Source organism: Melampsora larici-populina (genome assembly GCF_000204055.1).
Source record: "Melampsora larici-populina 98AG31 unplaced genomic scaffold MELLAscaffold_15, whole genome shotgun sequence".
Lineage (NCBI taxonomy): Eukaryota > Fungi > Basidiomycota > Pucciniomycetes > Pucciniales > Melampsoraceae > Melampsora > Melampsora laricis-populina.
The window spans coordinates 519,505-541,842 of NW_006768779.1; the positions used below are offsets into that span (position 1 = coordinate 519,505).

General features: G+C 38.3%; 5 protein-coding genes across 5 annotated transcripts; 2 read left to right on the forward strand and 3 right to left on the reverse strand.

The window, feature by feature from the left end:
* Positions 1-764: 764 nt before the first annotated feature.
* Positions 765-1,953, reverse strand: MELLADRAFT_71681 (uncharacterized protein; the record flags this gene model as incomplete). Its single annotated transcript, XM_007409345.1, has 5 exons — positions 765-802; positions 878-969; positions 1,036-1,454; positions 1,518-1,645; positions 1,745-1,953. The coding sequence occupies 5 exons, from the start codon at positions 1,873-1,875 to the stop codon at positions 775-777; spliced, it is 798 nt and encodes a 265-aa protein (XP_007409407.1).
* A 1,473-nt stretch (positions 1,954-3,426) lies between these two features.
* On the forward strand, positions 3,427-5,263 carry MELLADRAFT_105821 (uncharacterized protein; the record flags this gene model as incomplete). Its single annotated transcript, XM_007409149.1, has 10 exons — positions 3,427-4,050; positions 4,141-4,197; positions 4,277-4,303; positions 4,392-4,398; positions 4,482-4,508; positions 4,586-4,655; positions 4,733-4,762; positions 4,853-4,970; positions 5,053-5,126; positions 5,221-5,263. The coding sequence occupies 10 exons, from the start codon at positions 3,427-3,429 to the stop codon at positions 5,261-5,263; spliced, it is 1,077 nt and encodes a 358-aa protein (XP_007409211.1).
* Positions 5,264-7,892: 2,629 nt separating this feature from the next.
* Positions 7,893-11,870, reverse strand: MELLADRAFT_116253 (uncharacterized protein; the record flags this gene model as incomplete). The annotated part of the gene is made up of 13 exons (XM_007409344.1): positions 7,893-7,935; positions 8,036-8,046; positions 8,174-8,241; positions 8,325-8,603; positions 8,698-9,121; positions 9,209-9,636; positions 9,734-9,875; positions 9,952-10,209; positions 10,277-10,486; positions 10,556-10,640; positions 10,722-10,973; positions 11,053-11,564; positions 11,636-11,870. The coding sequence occupies 13 exons, from the start codon at positions 11,735-11,737 to the stop codon at positions 7,893-7,895; spliced, it is 2,814 nt and encodes a 937-aa protein (XP_007409406.1).
* A 6,302-nt stretch (positions 11,871-18,172) lies between these two features.
* On the forward strand, positions 18,173-19,369 carry MELLADRAFT_105823 (uncharacterized protein; the record flags this gene model as incomplete). Its single annotated transcript, XM_007409150.1, has 5 exons — positions 18,173-18,412; positions 18,484-18,499; positions 18,582-18,801; positions 18,923-18,947; positions 19,238-19,369. 5 exons carry the CDS (start codon positions 18,173-18,175, stop codon positions 19,367-19,369), a joined length of 633 nt encoding a protein of 210 aa, XP_007409212.1.
* A 2,011-nt stretch (positions 19,370-21,380) lies between these two features.
* On the reverse strand, positions 21,381-22,116 carry MELLADRAFT_71683 (uncharacterized protein; the record flags this gene model as incomplete). The annotated part of the gene is made up of 1 exon (XM_007409343.1): positions 21,381-22,116. A coding segment is annotated over one exon (717 nt), but the record flags the coding sequence as incomplete, so codon positions are not given.
* Between the last annotated feature and the right edge of the window lie 222 nt (positions 22,117-22,338).

Consider the following 22,338-nt stretch of genomic DNA (forward strand, 5'->3'; position numbering starts at 1 on the left):
TCGCTGACTAGAATCCTTGAAAGTCTTTGCTCTTTGCTTTGAGCATATTGTGGATCAGGATATACGAGATATTCGCGATTCTCCCCAAGCGTATATAGTTGCTAGTGCCGCGAAGCGGCGGGTATGGTTCTACCAACTCCACCATCTCTCTACAAAGTACGAATAAGGAAATAGTGGTACAACGAGAGTCGACAAGGATTTGTCGAGATACAAGTAGGTCAATAACACTGGGCAGATGTAATGCTTTTCCCAAGCAAAAAATAGGGGCTCTCAAAGTTGATCCGGTCTCAATAAAACCCGGTTGACCCAGTTGCTTTTTGGCGGTAACTTTGTGAAATGGAATCATGCTAAATACTTGTATGTCTCCTTCAGGCATACGCCCTTCTTGTGTGCTTTCGGTACGCCTCGAAGGTGGGCTTAGTGAAGTTGGTTATAAGCCACGCATTGTGTCTGGCTTAACACAAGCCCCAATGAGCTGTTAAAGCTTGGGCATCACTCCAACACATAAGATTCAGCAAAGGCACAATTAGATTCTTAACTCATCACTCTCATGATCTGGTATAGCAATTACGATGCAAAACTTAAATAAGGAAGTGGCAAACACAATGTGAAGAACTTCTGGATGGGCAACAGACACGCTCGAGGGAAGTGAGCAGGTGCAAGCCGTCAGCATGAAACTGAACTCCGATGGCTTGTCGCGAAAATAGTTGACATTGCACAGCGCATACTACAAAGCTCCCCTACTACCCCTACTCTAGATCAATAGTGAGTTGCTTAATAGGTTTTCTTTCCAGCAGTCATTCTGTTCACAGATTAAAACAAAGGACAGATGAGTTCCACAAGCTTGACAGACATTGACAAAAAAGATAGCACTGACTGTAAATGAGTGGAGAACTCCTCGAAGGGCTGAGGAGGTGGGGGAATTTGTTGCCACATGTCGGGTGTAAGAATGGCGTAGGTGGCAGTGATCTACATGCGGACCCAGGACAAATCAGACAGCGACATTAACCAAACTCGAAATAATAGGTGGCGTACCGCAGCGTAGGTCGCCTTGAGGAAATTGCCCATTGTCGAGGTGTTTCCTCGGGATTGAGTGTAGACATCCTGGACACCAGCCAATTGAAGAAGACGCTTGCTTGCGGGAGCAGCAACGATCCCGGTACCTCGAGGAGCAGGGACAAGCTTGACGTAAACGGAGGCAGTCTTTCCTTGAACCTTGCAAGGAACGGTGTGGGGCTCTCCAAGCTTGGCACCCCAGTATCCACGTCGGACAGGGATGATAGAGAGCTTAGCAATCATGATGGCACCTCGAATGGCAGTGGCCACTTCCTTGGCGCACTTGACACCGAGACCCAAGTGTCCATCAGAGTCACCGATGGCTACAAAGGCTTTGAAACGGGTTCGTTGACCGGCTCGGGTTTGTTTCTGGACAGGCATGATCTTCATGACTTCATCTGAATTCGAAAACCAAAATGGGTCAATATACTTTCATAAGGTGAGCGAGGAGACCAAACCACCTTTGAGGTTAGGGAGAAGGATATCAATGATCTGGTACTCCTTGACCGGAAGCGAAAAGAGGTAGATTTCTTCAATAGATTTGATTTTGCCATCCTTTACAAGTCGGCCAAGTTTGGTGACAGGGACCCTGGAAAATTTTCACACCGACCGATTCATTTGATTTATCAGCATAAATACTAGGCCAGAAGTGCTGGATGAACGGCTGGACATCGAAAAGAGCGCTCACCACTCCTTCTCTTCGTCCCTCTTGGCACCCCGACGAGGACCACGACGAGGACCACCTCGGCCACCACGACCACGGCCAAATCCACCACGGTCACCACCACGTTCACCACCACGTTCAGCTCGGTCTGCCATTTTCGGAAATATGAAGAAAGTTGTGTTGCCTTGCGAGTCTTGAGGTCGATGAACGTCGTCGAGGGCGGATTGTTGATGGCAAAATGGCGCGCGAGTGGGATTAGGGTTCGAAGTCCGTCAGGGTGGGAGCGGTTGGCTGCGGACAGATGTGATACTCGCAAATGGATTACATGACTTGACACTGTATTCATTCAGCGGCCCCGTCATTTGGGCTTGCACGTATCGGATCCCGCACCAATATCCACAGCGACGCGCATCGGACATGCAGTCCATACACGCATACAGCGCCCAGTGCTCGGTTGATGTCTTCGCGTTGGGATTCTGGGAAGAACAAAAGCTGGAGGATCTTTACAGAAGTAGAATTTCTCCCCGCAGTACAAGCTAGTACAAGTTAAAGTCACAATGCAGAATCTAAATCCTTGCAAAGCAGAATAGGCGGGAGCTCCAGTCATGATGTCTCAATCTGGGACGATTCTGGAAACAAACCAATGGGTTCAAAATTGATCCGGCTGAGTCCTGATGACGAAACAATATGAAGGAGAAGAAGAGATATTTAGTAGACAGCCTTATTGGAAGCTTCTTCACTTTTTCCTTTCACTTCTCAACTTTTTATCAACAACACAGACGCGCATCACAAAATTGAAGCTTTCAGTCTGATATATCAAGGATACCGCCGTGACTGAGGTAGCCGTCATATACCTATCCCTACATGACGAGGAAGACGGATTATCACTGATGGCGTTTGTCATGTCTTGGCCCTCAAAATATCTTGTGGTCTAATCGTTTGGATTATGAATCAGAATCCAAATTTCTACATTGGCAGGATCTGGAATCGGATGCAGTGCATGTGGCTGTGCTTTTCGATCCAGCCGACTCACTCTTGTTGTACGCGGCCTTTCGAGGAATTAATATTTGGCTAGGATCTATAGGATATTTATATTTTTAATCCTTCTCCGAAGCTTTGTTTATCTTATGACGAATCCCTCCTATCTTGGGCCGTGAATGAATAAGATGCCGTGGCATCCGATCGCATGATTCGGGTATTGGTATTATGAGTTATGTGAGGAGAATAATACAAAATATTAAGAGGGGAACATCAATCAAGTCAGAGAGCGGGACCGAGAAATGTTAACCCGAGTATTGAAAGAAAGGCTCCGCAAGCAAGAATTCTACTTGATCATCATATCCTTGATGATGGTGAGCCAAGACGCCAAGCTTCAATGCGAGATAACATCTCATCCATGTTGAGTCTTCTATTCAGCACCGCCTCAAGGATTGATTTTTTACTTTTATTTTGGGTTGAATTTTTGCGATTGGATGATGAAATGTTGTAAAGCTGGCTCTATGAAGTATTTATTTGGTCACGATATCTCCAGCCGAAGTTTGGATGCAATTCATGGAATCAAATGAAAGATGAAAGAATGGAAAGGCATAAAAAGAGGCAGCTAGACTGCCTTGATGCAATCCTCTTCACCCATCTTTCCTCTCGCTTACGACCTTCCTAACATCATTTGTTCTATTTTGTCTTCAAAATTCCTATTTTACAACAATATGAAGTACCTCGCACTCAGCAGTTATCTTTTCCTATCTTTAGTTGTAGTCAGAGCTCACAACATCTCGTCGGCTGATGATGCCACCACCACCTTACCTGCTGACGCTGCCAACTACACCTCACTTTCTCCTGAGAGCATACCCGCGCAAGCCAACCAGACCACTTCAGTAGCTCAGTCTGTCAGCACTGAAACCACCACCGATAGCGTTGCGGTCGATGACAGCGCCAACAACTGGTCGAATGATGATACTACCGCTCAAAACACCTCACCTGCTGATGCTGGCAACAACACCTCCCTACAGGGCACATGCGTGGCCGCCAACATGAACGACACAGCAGTCAATGTAACCAGTTATGAAATCACCTACGGGAACGATTCGGTTCAAGACGTCAGTAATAACGCATTATGCAGTACGACAGTCATCAACGCCAGTTTCTCAGATTGGGAGGCTAGCAACCTCACGACGACCGTCGAAGTGAATCAAACACTCACCCATCAAGTCATGAATCACACACTATGTTATAATTATTTCCTTGAGAAAGATGGTTGCGTCCAAACCTCTACTGACCGACCGTGTAGCAGTAATACCACTTCTGGAAATACAGCAAACTATATTGGAACTGTGAGTAGATTGGTTTACAATTCTCAATAAAAGGATTAATGTCATCTGATAGAACTCGCACTCTATATCATTGATTTTCTCATCAATCAGTTTGAAACTCGACCCTCAAGAAGACGACTTGGACGTCGCTATGATAGTACCAATGGAGTGAGTGATTTATCAGATATACGAAAATTTTCATCTAATCAATCCTCTGACACTTTGAATCTTTTCTCTGCAACTCTAGTCACTTAGCATAAATGGCGGAGATGGGGTAAGTCGAAATATATAGTGGAAGGATATCTCGATGAAAGGGTATACTAACCCATTGCTTTCCATATAACTTTAACTCGAAACGAAAGATCTGCGGTAAGTGTCTATAAGACTGATTTCCCAAGAGGTACGCAAGGAGAAGGATATACATGCTGATTTTTACTCCTTTGAAACTTCAGGTCCCTACAACACTGACACCACGTCAGGTGAGCTTCAATCTTTGAATTGACAAATTTTACACAAACTGGATATTGAGCCAAGAATATGTTTTTCAATGTGATAGGTGTATGTCTATGGTCTGGATCAAACTGGGTCGATGGATCAGACCCTCAGACAGCCGGATGGTTAAACGGGTGAGCTCTTATATCTTTTACCTACGGCTGCAGTAGACTCTTCTTGATTCAATATTGACCATGTGGAATCACTTCAGTGCTGCGACTGGTAACTGTGGAAAGCAAGTGTAAGTAACAAAATTCCATTCCGCCTACTCGGAATGTATAAACTTACTAGCAAGATGATCACAAACTGATTTTCTTTCATTAACTTTTAGTTACATCCAACGTCAAAATCAACCCGAAACTGTTCAATATGCTCCAGTGTTAGATGGCTGTAATTTCTGGACCAGGCAACCAGAGGTGGGATGCTTCCAAATCTGGATGACAAAGGATGTAAGCTTCATAATGCTGTTGATGATGAAGTGATCTTTTGGGTTAATTGATGCTAACTAGAGTTATTTTTAATCATTCAAAGTTATTCGATAAATTTTCTCCAACTGAAGAAGAAAGTCAAAACTTGCTAATAAGTTCAACTTTCACTTGGGATTTGTAAGTTAAATTTTCATCTTTACCTTTCTAAAGATCAAGAAACCCTTCGTCGTTCTTACACATTTATTATGTGATTTCTTGACCAAAATTTTAGTGACAACCTTCATGGTCAATCACCTCAAAATGCTCCATTGTAATTTTAACTGAATTTCAAAATGGAATAACGAAAAAAGAAATGACAATGATATGATGAATCTGATAATCACGATTACTTGATTGATTTATATTTTCCTTTTCTCAAACTCTCAATTTTTCTCATAGACAATGGACAAATAAAATTCTTCTCTTTAGCAACTTTCAATACTTGTATTCATTGTAACAGTTGTCAGACTTTTTCTTCATCTTTTACACAATAAGGGGGCTCAAGTCAAAAAATTTGCGGCCTTTTCTTAAAAAATCGGGGAAAGTTTATTACGGTACCGTGCTGTAAAAACTTTTCCCAATTTGTAAAAAAGGACCAAAAAATTTCTTTCGGATCTCCTTCTGAGCAGTAAATGTACGCAAATTTGCTGCTTAAAAAAATTTGGGATGTTGTATAACATTTCCCAAATTCATAAAATTTTGCGTAAATTTTATGAAATTGGGAAAAGTTATTTACGATAAGAGCATCCACTATGGGTGCGGTAACCAAGTGATTTATCGTAACTTTAACGCTAAATTATACACAGGTCCACTATGGACCTGTTTTAGACTTGCGGTCCGTACGACTGCATCAAATCTTGCTCTCCGTGTGTTCAAATCTACGCAAGCCTACGACTTGATTTATCGTAGGAAATCAAGTCGAAACTACTGTTCCCAAAACTTCAAACTGCATATGAAACTTCATTTCTCAAACTTCAAACATCAAAACCTCACTTTTGAACTTCAAATTTCAAACTTCATCCTCAAATCTCAACTTCGAGATATCACATCTCGGAACATTGCACTTTGAATTGAATCGATTTCAATCACAACATCACCCTATATCTTAATCTTTTGCGAGACACCTTAAGAATTGAGGTGCACAATAGTCAATTGCTGAGTAGGCTGAGCTCGAGCTCAATCTGTTTGGAATTGAGTCTGAAATGGTGAAGGTGGTGTGTGAAGCCTATAAAACAAGATTTCTAGACAAGTTGCTCAAATTCTTGATGTTCCTCATCATTGTGGTTTGAAGACTTCAAAAGACAGTCGATGTGTCTCTTCAAGGAACTTGTAGTGGGCATCTGATGGATGGTTTTTCGGATGGGATTTGTGAGAAAGATATGATAAATCATTGCAAAATCAAACCACTGTGGATCTGGTTGATTCACAGTGATTTATCGTAGTTAAATCAGACACTACATCAATCCGTAGTGGATTTCATGCGGTTACCAACTTAGGTAAAACACGCGTGATTAAATTTCGCGGTCAGGAACGCAAAACTTACGATAAATCACCATCATGATAGTGGATGCTCTAAAAGTAGTAAAATTTTTTGACTTGAGCCCCCCTAATATGCATGCTGTTTTACGACACAAAAACAAGATGTCAGATTTATTTTTCTCTTGAACTTCTGGAATCTTGAGTCACACCCCAAACTTCTTCAAATTTCATCAGACTTGATACTTTAACTTTGAAAAAGATGAGAAATATTAAGCCATCATAAGGATATAGACAACAACGAAAAAAAACTGTTCTTTAAGATCACGTTATCAAGTTGAACAAGATATCAAAATACATCCAAACTTTTGAGCCTCATTGAATCTTCACCTCCCCCCTGAATTTTGATTTTAAGTAGAATCGTAGCGGGAAAAAAGTCAAATCAGAAAAGCTATCAAACTACTCTATGAGACTGTGTTGTTCATTATTCTAGTGGAGATACAGAATTGAGCAAGTCTGTACATCTCCTAATACATATCAACTAGATGGGATATATGAGTGCGTACTTTCTCTTTATCATTATTGCATAGATGACAGTGAGCTCATCTAGATCTTTTATCACCTTTCGCCCTAAAAGTGAGATCATTTTTTCCCCCTATTCTTTCCATTGTGATCCAATCTCAATTACTCTCCCTTCCCCTCCTGCTCACATTCTTGTGATTCTTCTGCTTAAATTTATCTCATCCTCTTGGTTTTTTCTTATATCACAATGTCTCACTTTGCTTATAAATACCTTCATATGTTGTATGCTTGAGCCTCATGATAAAAGTGTGTAAATAAAACCCTCGCGGCATACACATTCGTATCCTATAATGAAACTTACATTTAAGCCCACAGGAGTTCTAAAATGTCACGCAAGAAAATCCAATCCTTTTTGTAATCAAATGAATTCCAAACAAAAAAGTCTTCAAAAAACTTTCTCTTAGAAAAAGAAAAAAAAACACAAAAAAAAACACACACAAAATGATAATTAAAAATACAAAGAACACAACCAATAGAATCAATCAATCAATCAATCTTGCCTTTCTTCTTGATTGATGGATCTCATTAGTAATCAGTAATGTAACCTAAATTCTGTTTCTTCTCATCAAGTGAGTGTTTTTTTATCATTCATTCAAAAGAAACCCCCCCCCCACACACAGACACAGACGCAAACCCAAATCAACAGATCGAGATCCTCTTCTCCACACCTTTCCTCCCTTCTAAATCTCAAGAAAAGTATCAATTAAAAAGGAAAAAGAGAAAAAAAACTATAATCACCCTTTGAAACAAACCAAAAATTAAATCAAACCAAAAACCAGATATTTACGTATAAAAATCATCTCAAAACTATATCTCTTCTTCTTCTACTACTGCTAGTAAAACTCTCTAAAACTTCCAATCTCCTGGAGTAGAAGCTGCCCAAGTAAACCTAATAAAAAAGTAAAACCCCAAAACATTTCAAAAGTCAGTTTTCTATTCAAATTAAAGATCCACATCAACTAAATGAACAGATATCGAGAAAGACTTACTTTTCACGTAACTGAACAAAGAGATTAAACAAGTGTAAAGATACAAAAAAACGAAGAAAATGGATCAGTTTAAAAGTCGTCAAAAGTTTACTACCACTCAATTTCTGTTCAGTTTGAAAAGCTCTATGCTCTACCTACAGTTTTAGCAAACATCCTTTCAACAGGTACATCATTCCTCTGACACCAAGCATAAGTCAATCTAGGATCTACAAGAAGAAGAAAACCCAATGATCAAATCAGTATCTGAAAATCAAAAACCAAAAAAGACCCAAACAGAAACAAAACAAACCGATATAATTCATCTTAGAAGTACCCAAACTAGTTTCTTTTCCTTCATCTTTATCTTTACAAGCCGTTTTAGCAGCTTCAATTCTAGTATCAATCTTTTCAATAGCTAAAATGATTTGATCAATCGGTTTACTTTTGACTGATTCAATCTTTTTACTAATTCTTTCTTTTCGAATCATAGCTTCATGTGCTTCTGCTTCTTTTAATCTTAATCTTAATTCACTTTCATCCATAGGAGATTCTTCGGCTTTTTCTAATGCTAAATTATCTTTTTCAAATTCTATTCGGAAAAACAAACAAACACCAGATTAGTTTGTTTTCCTTTACCAATCAGCTTATATACACATCTATCAAATCCTCCAAAATCAACTTACTCTTAGTTACTTTCTCAATTTCTTTTAATCCTAAATCCTTTTCATGTGCTTCCATCCAATCTTCATCGATGTCACTCTCATCCTCTAAAAATCTCTTGTGTTTCTTCTTCTCAAATCCTTCATTAGATATCAATTGATACCTTAGTCTTCTTCTTTGATATTTCATTGCTTTGATCTTTTCATACGCTTTTTCCATTGATGTTTCATGTCCTTTACTAACACTCTTTTGATGGTTACATAAGACGGCTACTTGTCGATTGGCTTTATTATAAGCATAAATCTTTTCGGCTAAAGTTGGTACTTTTAGTTCGTTCATGTTCTTTTCCAATTCACGTTCGAATGTGAATGAAGCATTATATGTACGGAACACTTTCGCAGTTAGACCTGGCATGTAATCTGAAAGATGCTTATTGAGTGAGGAAGTCTGAAGTCAACGCACACCAGAAAAAAACATCACGTTAGCTTTCGAGTTCATGTAAGAAAGCGAAGAAATGAGGACGAGAAAACAAACAGTGAGTCGATCAAAGATCATATCCCCAATCGCTTTAGGTTCCTTTTTGAAAATCCTCAAATTCTTGAAGACGGCTTCATCAACCTGAACCGTATTAAAAAATCGAATTGAATCTTTACCCAAGAAATCAAAGGTAACAGTCGAAGGAGGTTCAAGTGTGAGATGTTCATATCTCAAACTACAACAACCAACTGTATCCGCTTCATCATCTCCTTTCTCATTACCAGCTCTAAGTGCTAAAACATCAATTAGATACATTGCTGTTGCTCTTTGTCTTGTAGCCATAACTTTATCTTCTAATTCTTGTCGGTAATCGGCTCGGATCCGTTCGATATGGAGTTTCAGTTGTCGAGCTTTCTCAAATTTCTTCATATCAGATTGACCTTTGAGTGAAGAGCCAGGTGCTAGGAAGACGTATTTGAATGCGCCTATTCCCGTTCAAGTCAATTCCCGTCATGCAAATGAAAGGTGGAAGATGTGAATTTCGATTTCAATGACTTTATGGATCAAAGATTGACGACTGACCATTGATGTTTTCTTTCCACATCGCTAGCCAACTCGCTTTATCAAGATGTACTACCGATCCCCACTGATGACCAGCTGGTGGAATAGGTATGGGTGCATCTTTACTGCAATTGATTGTGATGTCTTCAGCATAGATCCGTTTCTATTCAAGATGGAATCAATCATATTTAGTCATCTCTTTCTTCACTTTTGAAGTTTCAAGTCAAAAGGAAACAAACCTTCAATCGACCTGTTTTAGGATGTTCACCTCTACCTCTGAACAAAGAAGGAGGTTCAACTCTGAAATTCCCTACTTTCTCTTGACGACCATCTAATAAACAAAATTGAAACTGTTTCTCAAGTTCATCTTTTTCTTTCTTTAATTTCGTCTTCTCTTCTTTTGATAAACTCTTTTTACGTTCCCTTTCGGCATCGTAATATTCAAAGATTGGTGTAAAATCACATTTTTCAAACGAAGTGATTTTTGTTCGATCTCTCTATTGGGTTAAACACACATCAGAACAGAACAAAAAACCATATGAAAACCAATGCAAAAAGACTTACAGGAGGATGAAGTGCGAGAACCTCGAGGAAATCATTGAAAAAGTTTTGACAAAACGTAGGCTTCTGACAGTGATCTGAATTAAGCATTGCACCAAAAAATCCAGCGACTTCTTCCGATTCGGGCGGTAAATCTACGCTCTTGCCTTCATATTTCATCTTCACATGTTTCGGTAATGGTACATATTCAGGAGGGAAAAGAACTCCGTTATGCTGATCAAAGGAATTTCACTGAATGAGTTGATAATCCAATGATGTGATACGATTGCGTTCGAGACCTACTTGTAATGTATCCCATTTCTTGGTGTCATCATCTTTGGTTTGTTCCCACCATTTATACTCTGCGTCTTCAGCCTCTTCGTCAGTACTTTCAAATCAGATACAGAGGATATCAGTCTTACTTAGCCAGCTCGTTTGAAACAACATAAGTAAAGATTTGGTAGCATACCCTTTCTGTTCTTCTTCCTTTTTGACTTTTGCCCCCTTCTTGTTAGGCTTAGAATCTGCGTTAGTAGAGGCACTGGCTGTTGTATTGGGTTTAGCCTTTGCTTTAGCTTTGATAGGTTTTTTGTCGGCCAATGGGATAGGTGCCACTGAATCTAAATCTTCAACCTTAGGTTTTATATCTTTGCTCTTTTTCGACTTGGCGGCTGATCTCGGTTTAGTAGCTATCACTGGTTTTATATCAGGTTCTTCGATCCTGTAAAAAGATAGATTCGGTCAACATAGGGTTTGTCTGAAATGAAGTCAAGACAACATAGATGAATCAATGAACAAACTTTGGTTGGATAGATTTACTCAATCTAGGTTTCTTAGTAGGCATTGCTTTACTGACAATTGGTGCATCATCGTCAGAAGAAGCCCCAGAAGAAGGTTCACGTTTGATTTTCTTTGAATTTGAAATAGATCGTCTAGAAGGTTGAGTAGTTTGATTGATTTTCTTAAAGGATGGTAATTTTTGTTTCATGATTGGTTCATCTTCAGATAAATCCGATTCATCTTGAGTTTTTAAATTGGTTTTAGTTGAATCTGTATTAGTGGTAAGAGTACTACTACCATCGATAGACTCATTTGAAGTTTTACTTGTACGTTTTTTTGGTTGAGTGTTTGCAATCGGTAAATCTTCTTCGCTATCACTTTCTTCAGTTTGTTGATGTGATGGTAGTTTTGAAGGTAATTGAGATATGATTGAATTTGGTGGTTTTGATAAATTGATTTTAGTTGAGATGGGTTGATTATGTTGATCAGAATGGAAATCTGAATTGTTAGTTGTAGGTTTGTTTCGCTTAGCCTAGAAAGACAAAGAGATCTAGCATGAGAATGAATGATTGGTTTTGATTAGATGACGAATAAGAGACTGACCAGATGAATAGGAGTATCATCCTCATCAGATGAAGATTGAGGAATGATTCGTTTAACATTTGATCTGATAGTGGTCATCACCTTGGCAGTTGAATTAGACATGATGATGATGGCGATGGATGATGAATGAGAAGTGAAGTGTAGTTTAGTATTTTGAGAAGTGAGAAAGTGGATTGGTTGTTCTTGTTGACTTGATTCGATTTGATGAATTGATGGTAAACAGATTGATGATGATGATGATGGTTTTGCTTATCTAATTAGGAAATCAAGCAAATGACTTTTTATCTTAAATTATTTTATTTTATTTATTTTTTATTTGAAAATTTGTAGATTAAAAGTGGTGATACCATCCTAGGAAGATACTGAAAGTGAGTGTCTCTTTTAAACCTGACCTTTGATACACATAAAGCTCTTCAAAGTGAATTGACTAATTTGTAGTTATGTTCTTGTTTAAGTGATGGTAAGTTAGTGGTTAATTCATCGATCGTTCATTCAACATCGACTTTTCATTCAAACCTGCCCAACCCAACACGTTCTTCCAACTCCCTCTCTTCAAATCACTCACGCCCTGCTACATGTGTTGTATATCCATCCATGCTCACAAGCCCAAGGTCGGTTACCCCCTGGTGAGAATTACTCTGGTTTCAATCCCATCGGTGCTCAATCTTGCTTAATCAACTCCTTGAAACTTTTAACCGCTCTTTCCTCAATCTTGCTGTACATATTCAACAAATGAAATCATCTCTTGCTCATAACCACAAACCCCTGGTTACCTTCCAAATCATCCTGTACCTCCAATCCGCACGCCGTTATACTTGACCCCAGAACTCAACGTAGAGATGACGGCAGATACCGGAAATATACGCATCCAGAAAGAGATCTCCCTCGGGCTATAGCTTTGTGCCCGGGGTCTTAATCCCCGTTAATCACACCCGCGCATTGGCGGGTCTGCAGCTCGGGCCGCGCATCAGCGCTGTAAATGAAAAGATGACCAAAAGGGAAAAAGTTCGTCCATTCATCTGTAGAGCAGTATCAATGAAGTAGGTGTCTCTCATATACATAGGTATCTCCTAGGCCCAACCACAGCAAGACATAACCCTTACAAAGGCCAACATCCTACTATGTGTGGGGTGGGGGGGCAAAGGTTATCTAGTAACTGTGAGGAATGATATTCTTGCTAGGATTTATAACCCCTGAGGAGGAATGACTCCTCAACCCTGGGATGGCAAGCAGGTGTTTAAAAAGATGTTCCATTATCAGAAATAAGAGAATGAGAGCAGCCAAGTGAAAACATGACAGAAATCTCAAGTGCATCTGTGAGTTGAAGGAGTGCAGTGAAGGAGATGTGAAAATTCTTTTCACTTTCCCTTCTGAGGCATCAGCTCCCAAATGCTGGGTGACCTGGTAATACCACCCATCACCTGTCAGACGTATGAAAATTTATTATGCACCTGTGATTCCAACCTCTCTATTGAATGGACTATTCTGTACCTCCACAAGCTCTGGGAATATCTTCAAAACCGTGCCAGAAAGCCCCAAATAGAAGAGTGTTGATTGAAAATCAAGACTTGTGGGAATGCAAAAAAATTGTATAAGAGGTGAACTGAGGAAATTTAGCACATGACAACTGGAATTGAATCTTGTAAGTAAAGAACTCTAAATGAATCAGGGGAATGATAAGTATTTTTGATGACTGCTTTCAGGGAGGAGAGGGAGAACACTTTGTAAGGTTCAAAGAGTACAGACAACAGAGAAACAAATGAAAGTGTTAGAGCAAGAAGACATGAATGAACATAGAGCTCCAGTGACCACCAGAAGTTCTTTAAAATATGTTGAGAGCTGTACTCATGGCCTTGCAAATTTTCAATTGGCAAGAAATGAACCACTTTTTTGGAAGGCATCAACCTATACTTGCTGCTGCTTTGCAGGTTTCTTGGTGCTGTTGAAGACCCTGAGCCTGAGGTGGGACAAGAGTTTTGTTGGCCCCAGTGTGTATCTTGGCAAGGTGCTGAGGGCTGTGATTATTGAGCATATCAGAGGGGTTGTTGAAATGTGATTGGGAGTGAATGTGCCAAAGGATCTTGTGAAATTCAGTTAGGTGCTCCTGCTTGGAGTCAAATACCACATCAAGGCCATCAAGGGCCTCCTTGGTCAGGAAGATGGCTCTGTTGTTGATGGAGTAATTTGTGTTGCTTGGCTCCATTGATTATGATCTGCCAAAGCCGCTGGCAAACATTGGAAACATTGGAAACTGGAACAGGCTGGGTCACTGACATTACCGTGTGGCGTAGCCTGCAGATTGAAGGCAGCACTACAGAGATATCATGATATCCATGAAGCCTCAAGGGCAGTAATACTGCTGATGTGTTTTGGGTGAATGGGCTGCTGTCATACATACAAGGGTTGGAAAAAAGGAGACTGTTCCTGTGGGGTGCCAGGTGTTGCATTGAATTGTCAACAGGGAAAGCTTGTTGGGGTTAGGGTTAAAGGATGCATAATTATTTGAAGTGGATGTGGCTGTGCACAACACGGTTTGCAAAAAAGACCAGCAATCTGGGATTTAGTAACTAACAAAGGGGTCATTTTGAGTGTAGGTGACAGCACAGTTGTTGGGGGAGGGATAGAGGGTTGAGGAGCATAACATTGCAGTTCTTGCTGTAGCGTAAACAGGTCCAATGGGAATTGGACTTGCTAGGGGGAGGTGGTGGGAGCATGTAATTAGTGAGCTCCATCAGCAATAAATTGTAACAAGGGTAGTTGTATTGACAATTTGGTGGTGTGTATAATAAAGAGGGCACATTAGGGGTGCAAGTGTTGGTACTATGATTGTTATAATTAACGGTACTCAAAGTTGTGTATACTTTGCTGTGCATAGTTTTTTTGTGTTTTTTTGCAACTACAAACAACTTGGAAAAAGTATGTTTCTTGATTGAAGCTCAAAGATATGTACTTTTAAGCCAAAAACATAGTTTTCCCTGGTTGTGTGAAGTTGTGAAAAAAGAAAAGAAAACTATGCACAGCAAAGTATACACAACTTTGAGTACCGTAATTGTTCACGCTATTATTGTTGGGAAAGTAGCTCACCTATCAGTAGAAGCTAAGTAACACCAATAATAGTGGTATTCAAAACTCCAGAGATGTGTCCCAGAAGTGTCCAGAGGTGACATCCAGGAACTTCTGGGAGACCTCCAAAATGTTTTTGGGCATCTGGACTCATCTGGACTCCAGAAAAATCTGCCTCTGTATATTCATAACTTCTCAAATGTCCCATCACTTTGCATCAATTTGATCAACACCTTCAACACTACACCATCATACTCAACACCCGCCTGCCAATCTTGACTTGTACTTTTAGCTCCTGTCCTTCTGCCTTTGTATCACCAATCATCACCCCATATATGTGGGAAACTTTGAGTGCTCATTCTCAGATTTACCTTGTGTTTCTCTAATATCTATCTAGCACCAAATTTAATTCTGATCATTTTTGTGTACAACATTTTTGTCTTTTGCGAGTAACAGATAAAAACTTCAAAGGTGATTTTGATTATACAAACAAGTTCTTCTTTCTGATGTATCAAAAAAAGCAGTCTTGTTTCATTTCAACAAGACATCTGTGAATTTGGATAGAGAAAAATACAAGAACAATTATTCTTAAAAGATGAGATAGGGGAGTCAAAGGAGTTAATTGTTGAATCTTGATTGATGGTTGAATTTTGATTGATTGTTCAAGTTCACTCAAATGTGCAAGTTCAATCAATTGTTCAATCTCAACCAATTGTTTGTTAACTTCAAAGTACAAAGACAAATCATTCTTAAAAGATGAGACAGAAAGCTGCAGGAGTTGAGTGTGCCATTTTGATTATTCTTCAATCCTAGCTGATTGTTCATTTCAATTGCTTGTTCAACTTCAATTTCAATTGCTTGTTCAACTTCAATTTCAATCAATTGTTCAATTCCAATTGATATTGATTGTTCAATGTTCATTCTGATTTGATGTAACCACATTGATTCATATGAGGTGGGATGAATTGGGTAGACTGAAGAGTGAGACAAGTCACAACAGCATTTAACTGCTGGGCTAAGAGGTGTTTCTGGCAAGACAGAAGCAATGCAACAGGAACGGGGGCATGTGGGGCTCTCAAAGCTATCAAGAAAGGTCAACAAGTGACATCCAAAAAAAATTGGAGGTGTCCCAGAAGTAATACCCCTGATGTGTGAAATGACTCACAATCATTCTCCATGGGTCTAGTCCCTCAAAGCTATACCTCTACCAACTGACTAATATATATTTGGAATTTCTCACTCCATTATTCAGACGTCAAAATTGATTTGATCAAGTTTAAAAACCACCATTAATATTGTTTCAATCAAAAATACCCACAGAATATGTGTTATGAGCCTTATATACCATGTATGCTTGTACTGAGTCTGACTCGACTCTTGAGGATGGGAGAGGGCCTTGTGCTTGGTTCCTCATGTTGCAATCTATTCATAAGCAGCTAGACACCTTTCACCCAGTTCACTTTTCAGGTTCTTACAATATGGGTGTATCAAAGAGATTCTGAATCACACCCAAAAATTTAAACAACAGGAAACACACTTATTGTGTTTTTTTTCACCAACTATTAGTAAAAATGAATCTACTTCTGTTATGGTAAAGTTTGTTGATGAGAAGGATTCACTCTGAAAGAAACAATTAGACAATATTGGAAAGGTCAATTGCATTTAGTGAGCTTACCTGAAAGAAACAATTAGACAATATTGGAAAGGTGAAGAAGAGAGAAACCAATCCAGTCTAACAACAACTAACAGTATATCAATAACTAATGCTAATAATGTTATAAGAATATTGTTACAGTGAAGAGAAAGTTAGCAAACTACATACTATGATGTAATATCAATCACTGTCACATAGATTACATCCATAACATTTGTTATGTTAAAGCTGTGTTATGAAATTAGGTCAAGTTCATCATGGCTAGACTAACATGAAGGTGGTTGGCCACATAATGGTGATGGTAGTTGTGTATCAACGCTGAGACAGCTACGCTACAACACGCTACCATGCATTTTGTATGTAGCGTAACTGTATGCAGTTAACACAGATCTGACCTTTATGATAGTGTAACTTGTCAAGTTACACTACACTACGAGCTACTGTAGCTGAGTTTTGTGCCTCTACACTACGCTACAGGGCCAAAATTTGGTTAGCTGGAGATTTTCTGGGACTCTGCGTAGGGTAGCTGGGATTCATTCATGCTAATTCCTGCTAGCTGTAGCTTTGCGGCATGTTTCTAGCTACACTATCTTGCGCTATCAGCTACGGGTAGATTAGCTGTCTCGGTGTTGTGTGTATTTCTCTTGTTTTATCATTTTCCTGTTTTAGTCATCAGTATTAGTGCTAGTTTCCTGGTTGTATCAACTTGCTTATCTTGAATGTGTGCCAGCAGTCAGTTGATTTTGTCTGTTGCTCATTATTGTGCACAATTCTGACTTATATACCTGCTCTCTCTTGAGCTCCAGGTCCCTCCCTTACTGTGTGGGACTGGAAGGTTAAGAGTAGGTCTTTTTATTTCTCTCTCTCTTTTTTCATCATCACCAGACAGTACTCATCTTAGTGTGATAGATTACCTTTCTTTCCTATCATGTTCATTGCCTGCTCAGTTGCAGGTCAGGCGTAAAATCTCATTCTGCCAGTTTGTCTTCATTCAAGTTTATTACTAAAACTCTTCATCAACCCATCTGTCCAGGTTGTTGTGTAGATCATTATCTGCATTATTTCTTTTCAACTTCAAGTATCAAACATCAAGTTTTCCCTGTAAAAACAAACTCACATGTTTAAATTTTATCTATGAGGTTTGTATGAGTTTAACACCAAAATCTCACATCAGACAATTTCATGAAGCCTAATCAATCTTCACTGCCTAGGCCTTTTCTTCACATTTCATGTAAATTAAGGTTGTAAGGCTCACAAATCTTACTCATAATACACTTATAAACTTGGCAAAGCATATCTCAGACTGTTTCCATTGGCATCACCTAACATGATGATGATCACATTTGTTCAGATATATATGATTTGCATGATTTCTCACCACTATGTGCTTTCACTCAAGTTGGTCTTGACCTCAAGGTTTCTCTTTCATAATTATGAATCATATCTTTTATACAGAAAGCTTGGACTATTGGTCTCTATTGCTTCTTGCCTTCTAGTGATGGATTTCCAGTAAGGTCAATATACTACTTACACCCCTAGATAAAATGTTTAAATAGACCTTCATAACCTTTATGAGTAGTTTGTTGTGCTAGTGAGTGTGAAAGTAATTCACCTGTGAATCCTGATATTTGAGCTGTGCACTTGATGTGTTTGTGAATGTATGCGGTCCCGAATCGGTCTTAGCTCGTGCTTACCCGGGTAGTCACTGCAAAACATTACCCGGCAATGATTCATCTTTCCAAATTAAACGCCACTTCCACTGACATCATCATTTAACAAGAAGAAAAGCTCAATCGATCTTAACCATTCAATCAATCACAATGTTCACTTCCCGATCAATCACTACACCCTTCCGCCAACTCTCATCAATCAAACCACTCACCAAGTCAAGTACTCTGCAATCCGGATTCCGAATCTCTAAACCTCGAACCTTTTCAAGAGATATGATGAATGTAAGAACGTTTATGAGTACGAATTGTATTTATCAATCTGAATCAAAGGATCAAAGTTCAATTATCAATTATCGAGAGTTGAAACCATTAACGTTAACTCCTAGTGATGTAAGTCATCCAATTCAGATCATTCAAACCATCATCATCAGAACCAAATGTCTAATCAAATGAATCTCTAGGATGTTTTATTAATCGGTCAGTCAATCAGATCCTAATCTCCCCCTCCCCCCAAAAAATCAAAAACTTATTTCTATATTGATAAATTGATATGATTTAGATGTAAGAGAAATTGAAGAAGTAGTACAAGGAAACATACCATCATCAGTAAACTTACCATTATCTTCATTAGAAAAATCATTAGAATTACATTCAGATGAGTTTATTAAATTTAATGGGTTTCCTAAACCTAATTCGAATCAAAAGATTATCTTTTATTGTAGATCTGGTCATAGATCTCATACTGCTATGGAAATTGCTAAACTTAAAGGATTTAAAAAGTTTGTTATTCTTTTTTTCGTTTTGGTTTTGATTGAAATCAATCTCTTTAATGTCAATCTAACTGACCTTTTGATTTGATTTGGTTTCATTTTCATTTTTCATTTCAACTACATAATAAAGTGTTAAAAACTACAAAGGATCTTGGGTAAGTTCGAGAACTTTCTTTCGAATATGTATACATAAAATAATGTACTAATAAACTCTTTCGTAATCATTTTACAGTTGGATTGGATTCAAAAAGAGCAATCTACTTGAAATCCATCCAGTTGAATCTTTTTCTTCATTTACCTATCCCATGATTTTTTCTTGATTCATCTCAAGATACTGTAAACATTTATTCCTAATACTAAGTATGGTTATTAGTTTATTATCATACTTAGTAATCAAACACCATGATATCAATATGTTTGGAAATCATTGTGCCATGTTCTGCAGAGCATTGTTTTAGTGAATGCAATTCAAGGCTATGTACCAGCGATGTGTTTATCATATGAAGTGCTCTCTGTTCACTTCTCTCTCTTACCTTTGTGCTACGGTCTACCTCATAAGCCGCCCACAGCACAATGAACCACATTCGCAGGCCTTAAGAAACTAATAATTTCTTCACAGATCACCGTTGGAGTTGATTTTCGAGTCTTCAGGGAATAACTCAAACCCCTTTCAATCCAGGTCTTGTAATAAACTGATCTATGGATTTATATACAGTCGATATCTGTTGTCAAGCTAAAGATCTCGACTTACTCCAAAATTTCATTGCCACATCATTGGAGAAACAAGATAGCATAAATGCTAGTATGTAATCCAAAATGAATTTCAATGATTTATAAAAATAATAATACCTCAAGAAAAAAAGACCACCGTCTCAACAAACATATGACCAATTTCTAGTTTCTCAACCAAACAACAACCAATAATCTACAAACCAAAAAACTTGATTATTTGACTTTCTGACTACTTACTACAACTCTTCCTCCTTCTTCTACTACTACTTCTTCTTCTACTTCTTGTGCTTCTTTTTTTTCTTTTTGTAAACCGATTCTTTCTGTTTCATGAACCTTAAACCATCCAGAAAGTTTATCAGAAAGAAGAGTAGCTAAAGCATAAACCAATGATTGTTCTTTATACATTTCAAATCCTTTTTGAACTTCTTCTTCAATACTTTTCTGTTTGATTTCTTCTTCCTACACATGAAAAAAAAACAAAAAAAGAATTAGATTTTATGAAATAAAAGTTTCAGATTGAATTGGATTGAGGAAAAAATGACGAACAGTTTGAAGGGTTCCAATCAATTGATTTTCTTGAATTCGTTTCACAAGTCTTTCTAATCGATTCCATTGACTTGAATCCAATTCAACCGAAACTCTTCTCAAAGACAAAAAAACCAATCTTAATAACTTTTGACCTCTAAACCTTCTAATAGGATACCCAAAAGCATTCAAAAAGTAACAAAAATCTTGTAATCTGTTTTGGATTTCTAAAAAACTACAAGTTGTTGGTAAGGGAGATGTTAAGTTTTGGAAGGTTTTGTTTAGGATTAAGAGGGATAAGTCGTTGGGAAAGATCGATTTGAAGGTTAAATGAATCGAACAAGGTTTCAAGACTTCAAGTAATTTAAGATGGGTTGAGTAATCATTTGAGAATTTAAGGTGGTAAGTAATCACGTCTTTTAATAAGTTGGGTTGTAAGAGTTTAGGATCACATGTTTCTAAAACCTTTAAGACTTTCGGAAATCCTGATTTAGATTCAGGTTTGGAAAGTATACAGTGGATGTAGATTCCGAGTCCTTGTGATTTTCGATGATCCAATCGGTTCTTTTCTACTACACCTCCATGTAAAGTATCAGAAGACGGCATCGAAAGTGCCAAGAGTTGATCCAAGTCTTGAATCATCTGTTCATCTGACGCTCCTTCATCTTCTGATGATAATTTGAGTTTCTCAACCAAGACTTGTGATAAGGAAAGAATCAAACCTGGATCATCAACTTCAGAAGTCTCAATCGAAGAAGACATCAACGAAACTTGTCGATCGATCCGGTTCTTGTGTACTAAATATCCCTGGGACCGTGCAATGACTCTCATCAAATCCAATGATCTTCTTTGGTCTTCTTGATGATCAACTTGTTGGTTAGTAGACTTAAGAACAGATTCGATTTCATCTATTTTGCATGTCCTAAATAAAGTGGACATTAAGTACGGATCATCATACTGTAGATCTTCAGTAGAGAGTTTGTTTGTTTCTGGAAGTAAACATAAGATTTGGATTCTTCGATGTGAGATTTCTGGAGATTGAATCGAACTTGAACGGATTGTATTTAACATTTCGTTTAATCTGAGGTAGAAATCTTGGTCTGTTATTTGATGCTTTCGAAATGAGTTACGAAGCGTATTGAGTAAGATTCCTAAACTCGAAGCAAATAATCTTGAGATAGTTCGGTTCGGTTTTTGATGTAAGGATGGATTAGATGGAAGATGATGGATGAACCAGTCTAGTAAAGGTGAAGAAGGATAAGGCGAGGTGTTAAGAAGAACTTTCCAAAGATGAATGAATGTTTTGAGATCGAAAGAAAGGTTTGGAGTCTCCAAGACTTTCAAGAGTTGATGGTTCAATGGCTTATGATTGATCTCCAGAGCAATAAGTAAATATTGAACCAAGATGGATTTGTGTAGATTAAGAGATTGGAGATTGAAATGATGACGATCGTGAAGGATAGCATAATGTTGAAGATAGTTATGAAGATAATTTGAGATCCTAGTTGGAGAATGTGATTGTGATGGAAATGAATTAAACTGATGATGTGAGATTGAAGCAAGGTGAAGATGAATCGGTTTCAAGAATCTTCGGATAGCTTGATTGATTGAAATCAGATTGGGTTGACCAAGAGAATCACAGATCCCAAGATAATGATGTAAGAGTTGCCAACTTGATAAAATGATTTGTAGTCGGTGAGTAGGAGAAAGTAGGGTTGGATCTGATGGTTGTTGAAGTTTGTATAAATCAAGTTCTAATGAGATAAGTTCTTGAAATGAAAGTTGATTAGATTTTAATGGACCGATTGGAGTGATGATCTTTGATGATTTTGAGAATTCTGAGATTGATTTTGGTAATTGATGAGTGATGAAGATGATGGCAGATTCGAAAGGTGGTTTCCAAGGACAGTTTGATGAACTTTTAGCGAGTTTGATTGATTTGATAGCATTTTGAAGTTGATGGTTTGATTGAAAGTGAGATGAGAGAGTATTTAGTTTGGATTGATGTTGATTGAGGATTGATTGAGTAGTTCGTTTGCAATGGTTCATTGGTCTTGGATCTCATCGCTGCTCATCTGATTTACTTTCTTCAACTTCCTCAGCTTAACTTGGATGGTATCGAATTCGACCCGAGCATTCAAGATCAAGTTCGAGTCGGATACTTTCACAAAAATCAATCACACCAAGTCAACAATTCATAACAATTGGGAAAAGATGAATCTTGGAGATTCTTTTCAAATTGGCCACTTCTTGAATTGTGGATTAGAATAAAATCAACTTCAATAAAAA